Raw genomic sequence first — 12,383 nt, 5'->3', positions numbered from 1 at the left:
GGTTTTAAATTGCCTTACTGTTTGTATATTTTGATGATGTATATGTTAAGAGTGTTTGATTATTGTTGTCTTTTAAAGTGTTTTCTGTGGGTTGCCTAGAGTCCAAGCTGTTGCATGTATCATCATTGATCGTATGCAGATAGGGCAGAAGAATGTTACCATCTTTTAAGTTCATTGTATTACTGCCCTTAATTAGCCTTACACATCTGAACTCTGTTAGCATGTTCCTGCACACGTTTCCAAATATCATGATATAACTGACTATGGTTTGATCTTTTTTAATTTATTGCAGTATGTTTGCTTGCTTTAATAGTTGTCACCGGTGATACATTAATATTTTTAAATTCAGGCAGTACAACAACGTACTATTGCATCATTAAGAGGCTATGGATGATTTTGCACTACTTTGCCTGTTTTCCTATGTCAGTACATGGAAGGATTTATAAAGATTTGTGATTAAGCTTGCTCCTTTTAATATTTGTTTAGTTTTATAGATGTATATACAAATACATGTATTCATAATGGGCTTTATATCAATGCTGAACTGCGTGTTAGAAAATTATTATTTCTTTAGGTTAATAATTTTTCTGCTACCTGGTTAAGAATAAGTCAGAACAAAAATTAAGTAAACAAATCTGATGTTTTAGCGTTATTTCATCTCTCATCAATGAACATTTCCTCTTTATTTTTATGCCCCCCTTCGAAGAAGAGGGGGTATATTGCTTTGCTCATGTCGGTCTGTCGGTCGGTCCGTCCACCAGGTGGTTGTCAGACGATAACTCAAGAACGCTTAGGCCTAGGATCATGAAACTTCATAGGTACATTGATCATGACTCACAGATGACCCCTATTGATTTTGAGGTCACTAGGTCAAAGGTCAAGGTCACTGTGACCCGAAATAGTAAAATGGTTTCCGGATGATAATTCAAGAACGCTTATGCCTAGGATCATGAAACTTCATAGGTAGATTGATCATGACTAGCAGATGACCCCTATTGATTTTCAGGTCACTAGGTCAAAGGTCAAGGTCACGGTGACCCGAAATAGTAAAATGGTTTCCGGATGATAATTCAAGAACCCTTATGCCTAGGATCATGAAACTTGATAGGTAGATTGATCATGACTAGCAGATGACCCCTATTGATTTTCAGGTCACTAGGTCAAAGGTCACTGTGACCCGAAATAGTAAAATGGTTTCCTGATGATAACTTAGGAAAGCTTATTGCTAGGATCATGAAACTTCATAGGTACATTGATCATGACTCGCAGATGACCCCTATTGATTTTCAGGTCACTAGGTCAAAGGTCAAGGTCACAGTGACAAAAAACATATTTACAAAATGGCTGTCACTACAACTTAGAGCCCATATGGGGGGCATGCATGTTTTACAAACAGCCCTTGTTATCAAGTATGATGATAATGAAAACTAGATATATATATTATAATTAGTCACTTGAAATGGTGCGCAATGGAATTGATATTTATAGGATATTAATGTCTGTGATTAGAAAGACAAAATTAATTTTACATGTGCCAAGCTGGAGACATTTTGTCTTACCAACAGCAACCTTTTTTTTTTTACATCAATTTGATGCAGACAGTCTTTAATGACATATGTGTGTTTGTTGATTATAAACGGTGTGCATAAACTTTTTTTTATTTAAGACTGCAGTGTCTAAAAATTCAACTTTGTAATTGTTTAGTGTACAAGAAATATAATTATATATTTGCACTTGTATTTATATTTGCATTCTTCATTTGTATTGTCTCATTGTGAAATTGGCACTTGAGTGTCCATATCAGGTTGTGCTAATAAGGACCAATTGTAGAATGTATATGGCTATATGTAATAGGGATGCAAGAGGTTAACACTGGCCTCTAGTTATAACAACATGCCACACCAAAGACGTCAATAAATAACCTGTCAACAAACGCAGTAATAAAGCAATAAATAAGTACCTTTGTGGTTACAAACAGAGAGTACCCTTGATAATTGGCACCCTTTTGTTTTACTTGCAAAATGAAACTTGTGAAATGCGGGGAATGAGAGCTATTAGCGTAGACCTAATTGACACATTTATCTAATTTATGATAAAAATCAGTTGAGGCGTTGTTTGGTTTCAAAATATCCAAGATTGATTGCTTGCGAAATAAAGTGTTTATAAGTAAACATTTTATAAAGAATAATATTCGTTGTTAAAATCTTGACCCTTTAACTTTGTATTTGTTGTATCAGAAAAAATGAGATTATATTCTAAGTAAATTCACTATTAAATTAATATACTGATAATTTAAAATATTTAATGTCCATTACGTTCAAAATTAATTTTATTTTTCACATCTTTATTTTCAGGTGTGGAAGTTCTTAAAAAAATGACATCTTTTTAACGCATACTTTAAATATTGTTACTTTTTAAGGTTGTTCAGTTAACGGGTAATAACCAGTTACAGTAAAAGGTTAACCGGTTATTTTTTGTAACCTGTTGCATCCCTTCTATTTATGTTAAAGCCACACACCTTGAAATAAAATACATGTTAATTTATACTTACAGATGCAATTTGAAAGTGTGCAAAATTGTCATTAAATCTATAGCCTAGTCAGCAAGTCATTTAATATTTTTTTAAACTTTAAAACCGAAAGGAGAATTTCTATACGTATACGTCCATTTCGACAAACGTGTTTATTTTTAAGTTTTAAAGCGCAAAAAAGACGGATTTCTACTTTGTAACCACCAGATATATTCTAATTGGCATAGATAAATTAAAATTTATAGCATAGTTAGCAAGTAATTTATTGTTTTTCAAACTGTACCGCTTTTAAAACCAAAAGTAGGATTTCTAGACGTATATGTCCATTTCTACAAACGCGATAATTTTTTTAAGTTTTAACACGCAAAAAGACGGATTTCTACCTTGTAACCACCAGATATATTTTAATTGGCATAGATAAATATGTTTCTTATTTATACTTAAATTTACTATGCCATGCGTTTCATTTCAAGTTGTGTGGCTTTAAGCTATTTATCATGACCACATGTAAGTCACTCGGGAAATAAATATTATATCACATGCCTGCTTTGTTGTTTTAAATGATAAATTTTGATGCCCCCGGATCGCATGATCGGGGATATATTGTTTTTGGCCTGTCTGTCTGTTATTCTGTCCTAAAACTTTAACCTTGGTCATAACTTTTGCAATATTGAAGATAGCAACTTGATATTTGGCATTCATGTGTATCTCATGGAGCTGCACATTTTGAGTGGTGAAATGTCAAGGTCAAGGTCATACTTAAAGGTCAAATATATGGCTTCAAAGCGGCGCAGTAGGGGGCATTGTGTTTCACAAACACAGCTCTTGTTTCTTTATATTTATTAATGTTCCATGAGGTTATTTATTTACAAGAAGGACATGATGACCCCAATGCCAGTACCACAAGTTCACAGACACCAAAGCTTGAGTAATGAATATTGCCCATATAGAGTGGTAAGATTTTCTTGTAAGATTCTACCTTTGTGACCTGGTTTCTAGACTGGTGTCATCCAGATTTTAATGTGGTCAAGATATTGTCAAGAAAAACATTATGATCTCTAGAGGTGAACAAGATAAAAATTTTTTATCCCACTTATACAGCAAATTTGGTTCATTAAATTTTTGCTATGAACCATGGCACGAAATGACGTCATTTAAATCCAGCGAAATTATCCAGTTAAACTAATTTTGTTTAAATAAAAAGGTTTACAATACTGAATAAAAGCCAAGGCTCGTGCTCTTTGTTTTCTAAGCCTCGCATGATAAACCAGATCTGTAATCAACACTAACCTATTATTCTCTATGTTAAACATGGCAATGCACTTATTGCTTAGGCGAGCTCAAAGTAATACATCAGCACATGCCAGCTTGCGTGTTACATTGGGCAAAGTTAATTTTATGCTTAACCCATCACCCCTCATAAATGCACTATGATGCATTTTAAGCCCCTTAGAAAATCTAATTGAATTTTATATTTTTGCTAGAATCAAGTTTTAAAGGCTTCATTTCAAGCCACGAGATACTGATGAGCAATAAACAGCATAAAAACTGAACAGAGGTGAGTTATTTGCAGGCTGTTATGGTTTTATTCTGAGTGCAAACGCCATTTTTACTTTGCTTCCGAGAGGGAAAGGGTTAATGAGTAGTATATAAATATATTTAGAGAATAATGGAAATAATTCTATATTACCTTACACAATCAAAATTTAAGAATAAGATTAAACTAGAGCTTTATTACCAAAGGACAGAAATAACCCATGTTTTGTCAAAAGCCACGCTTTATTCAAAGGATAATAACTCTGCATGACAAAAAATCTCTCACAATTATACTTTATGGTGATGATATCCCTAACAAAACATCCAAGCAATTGGCTCCATAAACTTAGGGCATTATATGATTCTGCCATAAACATGGCTAAGTTTAAGGGAAAATTTCAACTGAAATTATCATTATCAGAGTGTAACAAGGAGGTTGAAATATTATCCAGGGTATCTTTAATAATACGTACTTTTTCCTTTCTTAAAAGGCCATGATTTACAGACATACATTCAGTCCTGTCACAGTCTTGATTTCAGGAACACATCTGCCAGATTGTTCAGGAGTAGGGTCTGCTGCAATATTGTCATGAGTTGGGGCACACCAACATTGGGCCACACCCTATGAAAAGGGGGTTTCATGCAGGTACGTAAAGTATCATCCCAGATTAACCTGAGCAGTCCGCACAGGCTAACCATAGACGACACTTTCCACTTTAAATTGTTTTTTTGTTTAAAGGAAGACAGGGGTGTCAAAGTTCAGGATTATTCCTGAATTCAGGATTTAGGCCCTCAAAAACTGCTTTGATGTTGATATAAATTAGAGGATTTTTGTTCTGGTATTTAAAGATTTTTTTCACAAAATGTCATTTTAAACATAAATTATTTAATTTGACATATTGTTAACACAGCTAACATAATTAAATGAATTATTAACCCTCTTTTGGCACTGGCCCCCACATGCTAGGCTTATTTTCAGGATTTTAGATTTTGGCCAATTGACACCCCTGGAAGACGAAAATACAGTTAAGGCGTTCACTGTCGTCCCTGAGTAGCCAGTTCAGACTGCACAGGCTAATCTGGGACGACACTTTACCCACATGCATTTAATCCCCTTTCCACAGAGTGCGGCCCAATAACATGTATTGGCTGTTTTCATGTTGTAATCATCCAATTTAAACAGCTTTACTGGCATTCAACATAATTACATGGCAACAGAAGGAAACAAGACAATCTTTAAAAACATGTGAATTTATTTTCGAATTCATGAAAATTCTTTCATATTTTCATACACATGTGAATGTATGTATTCTGTAAAAACGAATAATCTCTGTTATAAAATATTTCAAATATGATATTTCGTAATTAAATATAAATTTAGGTTTTTACTTTCAAACTCAGTATTCCGCAATAAAGAAACATATCCAGAAGAAATTGAAGAATAGTTTTTGAACTTCATAAGAAGACATAAACAAAGAAGTTGCTGAGAGATGCGTAAACAGTAACAATGACTCAATAATATATGTGGGTATTTCTATAAAAATTGCCAAACTTTTGTCACTCGAGCCATGCATGGTTTTCGATGGAAGTTTTGGAGCAATTTTGAAAATATTGTTCATTTATAATTGTTAAATTAATAGTTTTAAATAGTTTGTATGTAAAGATGATCTATTCAACATTTTAAATAATACATGTAACTCACCAGTCACGACAAATACAGGAAAAAACAGTTGTCACTTCTCCAAATACCTAATTATAGAAGCATATTTTTCAAATAATGAAGCAAATTTATATAAAGGTTATGCATTTAATCCGTATACAGGGCCTTTAAAAAACAATTTTTATTCATATAGTACTAGTCTAAAAATTATAAATGGAAAAAAAAAGATTTTGTTTTGTGTCACTAGAATTGTCGTCATTACCGCAACTTAATTAATATTTTTTTCCAGTGGTATATATGGTTTATTGTAACCTTTGTTTTATGACGTATGCAAAAGCTTGTTTGGGCGCGAACGTTTTAACAACAGACGAGGCCGCGAATTCATGAGCTGAAATAATTAAAAGGCATAGGTAAGCTTGCATTGTATTGTCGTATGTTTTTTACGCATCATTACCGTATGCTGATAAATAACAAAATGATATGTAAAAGCACAAACATGTTTTGTATTTATGATGAGTTGATATTCGATCTTGATATCATGCAGTGTAACGAGTGAACAAATCTCTGTCAGTCAGACGCACATGAAAAAAATGCTAAAAATAAACATTACCGAAACGCTCATTACCGAAACGTTAAAATCGTTTCGATAATGATGCAATCGTTTCGGTAATGACGGCTGCATTATAATATTCTAATATTAGCAATTATAATAAAGTGGGTTACGTAAATAAAATAATTTAATGTCAATTCGTGAATAAAATAACGTACAACTATAAGCGTAAAGATGTGAAACATGTTTTTAAAGATATTCTATAGAAATCATTTTGACGAAAGAGTTAGATCTATTATTTATTTTTTTAAATAGTTTGTAATAAATTGTCATCATAAAGAGTACATGTAAATATTCACCCAGTTTAAAAAAGGCCCGTATATTATTTTTTTAATTGTAAAAAAAGTATATGTGTGCGGCAATTGTAAAAAAGATAGATATGCACCGTTTCGGAAATGACGATTTTTTTGCTACATATGTTATTGTAGCAAACCCTATTCTCATTCAGGAAGTATGGCGTTGACAAGCGGCGAAAGATCGGCGCTATGGCGCAAAAGACAGAGAAATGATACAGAAAAACACGAAAAGTACAAGCAAAAAGAAAGAGAGCGATATTTGAAAAGGAAGGAAAGGGGCAATATAAAATTAGTTCACGACATGTCCGAAAGAGAAAAAGATCAAAGCGACGTGCATGGAAGATTAGCAGTAAAACCTACAGAGATCGAACGAAAAAGATCACGGCGGCATTGAAATTAACCATGACACCCCCGAATTCCCCACCAGACAATGGACCAGGGCCAAGCCGAGAGATACAGAACAGGGACAGAGGCCGAAGAAAAAAGAATTTAAATAGATCAAAAGCATACAGAGAACAGTTTAAATTAAGAATAGCACTCAACAAAGAAAGACGCATGAAAGATATGTACAAGAAGAGGTACTACAGGTTAAAAAACAAGAACATTAAGCGCACTGAAAGTCAAATTGATAATGAAGTGGAAATAATAATGAACGATAGAGCGAAGACAAAGACCGCCATTACCATGTACTCGATACTTATAAATAACATAAGAAAGAGGTATTCAAATGCTGAAACCGCCGAAAAGAGAATGCTAAAAAAATTGATATATAGGGAAGCAGTATTACGCAAATACGGGATAGGGGATTTTGCCAAAAAAGCAACCGGGATTTCAGAGAGTAGAATACGGGTGCACGCAAACACACCACGAAGACAGAGAAGCACAGTTTTCCAGAAAAACATAAGAGACTTCTTTGAAAGAGATGATAACTCGAGAATCAAGGCCGGAAAGAAATCAACCATCACAAGAAGAAAAGTGAAAAAGCAGATTCGATTAATGAATGATAGTTTAACAAACTTGCACAAGAAATTTCTTTATGAAAACAGCTCCAACATCAGTTTTAGTCTTTTTGCAAGGTTGAAGCCTTTTTGGATAAAACGAGCCACTGAGAAAGACCGCGAAACTTGTTTGTGCAAAATTCATGAAAATCCCATATTAAAATTAAATAAACTTGCAAGTGAAGGTGTGTTCGAACACCGCGATCTGAACACCTTAATACAAGATATCACGTGCGATACAAACTCAATGTCCTGCATGTACCGCACGTGCACAGAGTGCAAGGACAAAGCATTTAAAACTAATGTCGTGAAGAGTAACATAAATACTGGAAAAATCATTGAATGGAAAATGTGGAAGAACAAAAGAATTGAAAGAGAAATAACCCTGAATGGCGAAAAGCAAGTTAAGAAATCAAACATGACTTTAAAAAGCCAAGAAAGTGGGACTATAGAAACGCTCATTTATGAATTGCATGAGGAGATTTCACGACTTGCAAGACATGAATTTAACATTAAGCACCAGTATATAAGGCTCCATCAACTGAAACAAAATTTAACAGATAACGAGGTTATCATACATATTGATTTCTCAGAGAACTATCAATGTAAATATGCATCTGAGATTCAGAGTGTACATTTCGGTTCGTCAAAACGCCAAATTTCTATTCACACCGGTGTCGCCTATTTCAAATCCAAGCATATATCTTTCGCAACCGTATCGGACGATTTGAAACACTCCCCTCCTGGAATATGGGCACATCTCGATCCTATCCTCTTGCACATCCGGCGGACCACTCCTGACATCGATAAAATCCATTTCGTCTCCGATGGGCCTACCACACAATACAGGTGTAAATCAAATTTCTACCTCTTTTCTACGAAAATTTTCGAGTATGGCTTTGTAAATGGCGGAAGTTGGAATTTTATGGAGGCAGGACACGGCAAGGGCGCCCCTGATGGTATTGGAGCCGTAGTCAAGCGTGAGGCGGATACACTCGTCAACACCCATGAGACGGACATAACGGGTGCTAGTGCTTTAATGAGAGGTAATTTAGCACAGACTTTATTAATGTGTTTGAAAATATTAACCCTTTGCATGCTGGGAAATTTGTCGTCTGCTAAAATGTCGGCTGCTTAATTTCTAAAATTAACATTTTCGATTTTTTTCAAAGAATATTATCAGAAATATCAGAATAGCAAACAGTTTGGATCCTGATGAGACGCCACGTTCTGTGGCGTCTCATCTGGATCCAAATTGTTTGCAAAGGCCTTCAAAATTCGCTTTCCGCACTGAAAGGGTTAACAACAGGTTACACTGATTTCACTACAGTTTTAAATTACATTTTCTAAAGATCCAATTAAATATTTATGTTTTAAGTAATGGAATGTAAATGGAAAAACTCGCAGCACAACCAAAATACATAATACTGTAGATCATTGATTCCATACTCGACTATCGGTAGTTTTAAATACATAAATTCACGTTTAAACCTATATACTGGTGTGATTTAAGAATATTTTTTTACATTTTGCTACTTGAGACTTACGCCATTAATACCATTCATGTAATTTGAATGACAGACTGTCAATAGTCGGTACTTTCTGAGTTTATTATTATTAAGATATAGAAAAAAAATCTCATATAGTACTTACGATTTTTTTCACAAGGTCTGGAGAAACTAGGAAGCCGTTTGATGATCTTCGAAGTGAAAAACGATGACATCACGCAACAGGAAGCTGCTATTCCAACAAAGATTACCGGCGTTCCAGAGACGATGAAACTCCATCAGGTGGGTAATTTTAAATAGCATTTTGTAATGTATATTTAGAGACTGGTGAGAATAACTTTCGACAAAATTTAACGATCATATCTCTATAAACTTTAGCGCCGTGACCACTAGCAAATGCGGGGTGGGGGAATGTAGTGTGCGCATCCGGCCCGCGCCCCCGAAAAATGCAAGACCGTACGTTAAATATATTGAAGCCAGTACATTTACCTCGTGAAATGACTCTATATGGATCATTTAAAAACACAATCAATATATTGTACATTTCCAATTATAAAATGACTAAATTTATCTTACAAAGTATATAACAACCATTACGTTTTTGCACAATAATTTCTACTTGACTTTTACAATTGGACGACTACGCCCAAACCCCACCTCAAATCTAAGGCACAGTCTTGTTCTGTTTCAGGTTGTTGTCAAAGAAAGCGGGACAGTTCAGTCAAGAATCCTGAGTTGTTTCTGTTCACCGGATTGTTCATGTTACCAACCGGTTACAACCAATTTCAATGTCCAGGTTAAATATATTTGTTTAACATACTAGTACCTTAAATACATGAATTATTTTTTTTTAAAGATTTATATATTGAAAACATATGTCGTCAGTTTAAGTATCTGCATTGCGCCTTGCAAATAGTGCATACTGCTTATGTGATGCTCGATGTTTATTATAAAAACAGTATTGACTCATTTTGACAGCAGATAGTATTGCCTAAAGTATTGTTTCTAATTATTTTTTTTATGCAGACTGTTTTATTGTTATTTTTTAATTCCAGCCGTTTGCAAATCCCGTACCGTTGGATGACGACAGCATCGTAGGTCCACAAAACGGGGCTGATCTTCCTTGTCAGGTAATTGTTGTTTGATCAACATCGACAAAAGGGATACAACACTGACCATTTTTGAAATTATTATAGTTTCGTGAACTATTTATAATGACTATTTATTGAATTGCAGATTCTCAATGTACCAGTCAGTATTGACGAGAGTCTAGTTGACAGCTATTGTTTGGTCGAGTATGATAACAAACCATATCCAGGAAAGATTACCGAAGTAGACGACATCGGTGTGAAAGTTAGTGCAATGCATTGTGTCGGTATCAATCGATATTTCTGGCCTTTACATAAGGACGAATGCTGGTACGAAAAAGATCGTATCATTACCATGTTACCCTGTGAACCAGAGAAGTTGAGTGGCCGTCACCAGGCCCTACCTCTACCAATATGGGAGGCAGTGAAAGACAAATATGATCTTTAAACATTATCCTTTGATATGAAAATGTTTTTCGGGTTGTATTTTTGTGTTGCATGTACGTAAAAATCGGGATTAACAATCATTGAATTCATATTCTGTTACGACTATTGTGTCGAGTATTAATTGGTCATTATATCATAGTGTATAATGTGCCTATTACATACACATGTAATAGGCACAGTATGCACTTTAATTTAACGACCAATTAATACTTGACACAATAGTCGTAACAGAATATGAATTCAATGATAGTTAATCCCGATTTTTTGTGATGAATATGCTCGATTTAATAAAGTTCCGATTCCATATACATTTATAATTGCGCTTTGTGCTTTTACTATACTGTTTTATTCCGAAATTTTCTTTGTGTAACAAACATAAATATCATCCATGTTTCTATCATTACCGCAACAGTTCGTCATTTCCGTAACGCAAACTATTTGTGATGGATTTAATGAACAACGACGTTTATATAAGTCACTTCTTTATGCATTGTGCTAAAAACTATTTAAAACAAATACTATCTGTCTAAAACTGGAAGCATAACGTTCGTAAACTTATCAAAACAGAAAAGTGTCGATATTTTTCGTTGCGGAAATGATGATTAAAGAAAGATAACTCTGAAAACTATATTTGATATGAAAATATTCTATATTTTCGCAACGGCATGTTAAGGTTGACCATACAAATCAACACAACTTTCAAATTTGCGGCAGACGCTTTGGAGTTTTTGATAGGAGTAAACTGAAGGTTAGTTGCGGAAATGACGTTGAGATGACACTTGACTTATTCAAAACGCTCTATTATGAAGAAAGGCACTTCTGATGCACGGACATATAAAAATATCGATTAAACAGAGACTATTAAATAAGACAAATTAATATTGCAACACTGAAATAACATTCTTTAATAATCGTTTGCTAGATCTTGAATGGCAAATTTTATAGAAATACCCATGTACAGTACATCTAAATAGAATTGCAAACAATCAACATTATTCCAGAAAGTTGTTGAGCTGTTATAGAGGCAATTCAGAGTCCATAACAAGAATCTGGCAATGTTGATACACTCCATTTTCACAAAATGGTACATCTTCAGTCTTCAAGATTTCTTTGACCGCTTGCTCAATCTTCAAAACTGGGTCAAGGATCTTTAAGAACACAATTGTTAAGTTACGACCAAGTTGTTATTGCTTCAAACTGCTTCAATGTATCAATCTGTATTATATGAGCCTCATTCTGCGTAAACATCGTGACATAGATGGACTTTTGACTATAAATACATACTAGTTAAATACAATTGACATCACATTTTAAATAGTTTTATTCTTTGTTTTCCTAGTTAAAATTGATAAATGAGACACAGACAAACTGTTATGTTGATATAGCCCTACATAATTATTAAAATCACATTACATGTGTATTATCCATTAATACTTTGTGTGATCAGCTGAACTACTGTACATTATTTACCAGTAGTCCCCCAATCATGCCTCAACTGTGCATAGTCAGCATAATAACAGATGTGCCCTATATAAGCTATTTATATAAGCCTTGTTGTCCCAGATTAGCCCATGCAGAAAATTCCATTAAAGCGGAAAGTGTTTTCCCTGATAAGCCAGTGCAGTCGCAAACTGCACAGGCTAATCTTGAACTACACCGTACGCACATGCATTAAGTCTAGTTATTCCAAAACACGACCCATATGTATAT

General features: G+C 34.2%; 2 protein-coding genes across 4 annotated transcripts in view; one reads left to right on the top strand and one right to left on the bottom strand.

Annotated features, from left to right (window-relative positions):
• The first annotated feature begins 5,597 nt into the window (after positions 1–5,597).
• LOC127876178 (uncharacterized) lies at positions 5,598–11,627 on the top strand. 3 transcript variants are annotated; one of them, XM_052421185.1, is made up of 6 exons: positions 5,598–6,136; positions 6,785–8,676; positions 9,299–9,424; positions 9,830–9,934; positions 10,194–10,268; positions 10,375–11,627. In XM_052421185.1, exons 2-5 carry the CDS (start codon positions 7,035–7,037, stop codon positions 10,220–10,222), a joined length of 1,902 nt encoding a protein of 633 aa, XP_052277145.1. In that variant the 5' UTR covers positions 5,598–6,136; positions 6,785–7,034; the 3' UTR covers positions 10,223–10,268; positions 10,375–11,627. The 3 variants fall into 3 exon arrangements, with proteins under 3 accessions (XP_052277145.1, XP_052277146.1, XP_052277144.1); XM_052421184.1 differs by having other exon boundaries at positions 5,969–6,136; positions 9,299–9,420; XM_052421186.1 differs by lacking the exon at positions 6,785–8,676 and having other exon boundaries at positions 5,966–6,136; positions 9,299–9,420.
• A 5-nt stretch (positions 11,628–11,632) lies between these two features.
• Positions 11,633–12,383, bottom strand: part of LOC127876177 (THO complex subunit 2-like) — a 104,150-nt gene continuing 103,399 nt past the window's right edge. The window contains 1 exon segment of the mRNA XM_052421183.1: positions 11,633–11,800. Within this exon segment, the coding sequence (XP_052277143.1) occupies positions 11,773–11,800 (28 nt within the window). The 3' untranslated portion in view covers positions 11,633–11,772.

The sequence above is a fragment of the Dreissena polymorpha genome, chromosome 4 (assembly GCF_020536995.1).
Source record: "Dreissena polymorpha isolate Duluth1 chromosome 4, UMN_Dpol_1.0, whole genome shotgun sequence".
NCBI lineage: Eukaryota > Metazoa > Mollusca > Bivalvia > Myida > Dreissenidae > Dreissena > Dreissena polymorpha.
This window is presented reverse-complemented; position numbering and strand designations above follow the sequence as displayed.

Excerpts from the sequence above, each read along its gene's own strand:
- LOC127876178 (XM_052421184.1), top strand. The coding sequence starts at position 7,035 with ATGACACCCCCGAATTCCCCACCAGACAATGGACCAGGGCCAAGCCGA. Across the intron at positions 8,677-9,298 it reads TGCTAGTGCTTTAATGAGAG|GTCTGGAGAAACTAGGAAGC; the intron begins GTAATTTAGCAC and ends TTTTTTCACAAG. Across the intron at positions 9,935-10,193 it reads CAACCAATTTCAATGTCCAG|CCGTTTGCAAATCCCGTACC; the intron begins GTTAAATATATT and ends TTTTAATTCCAG.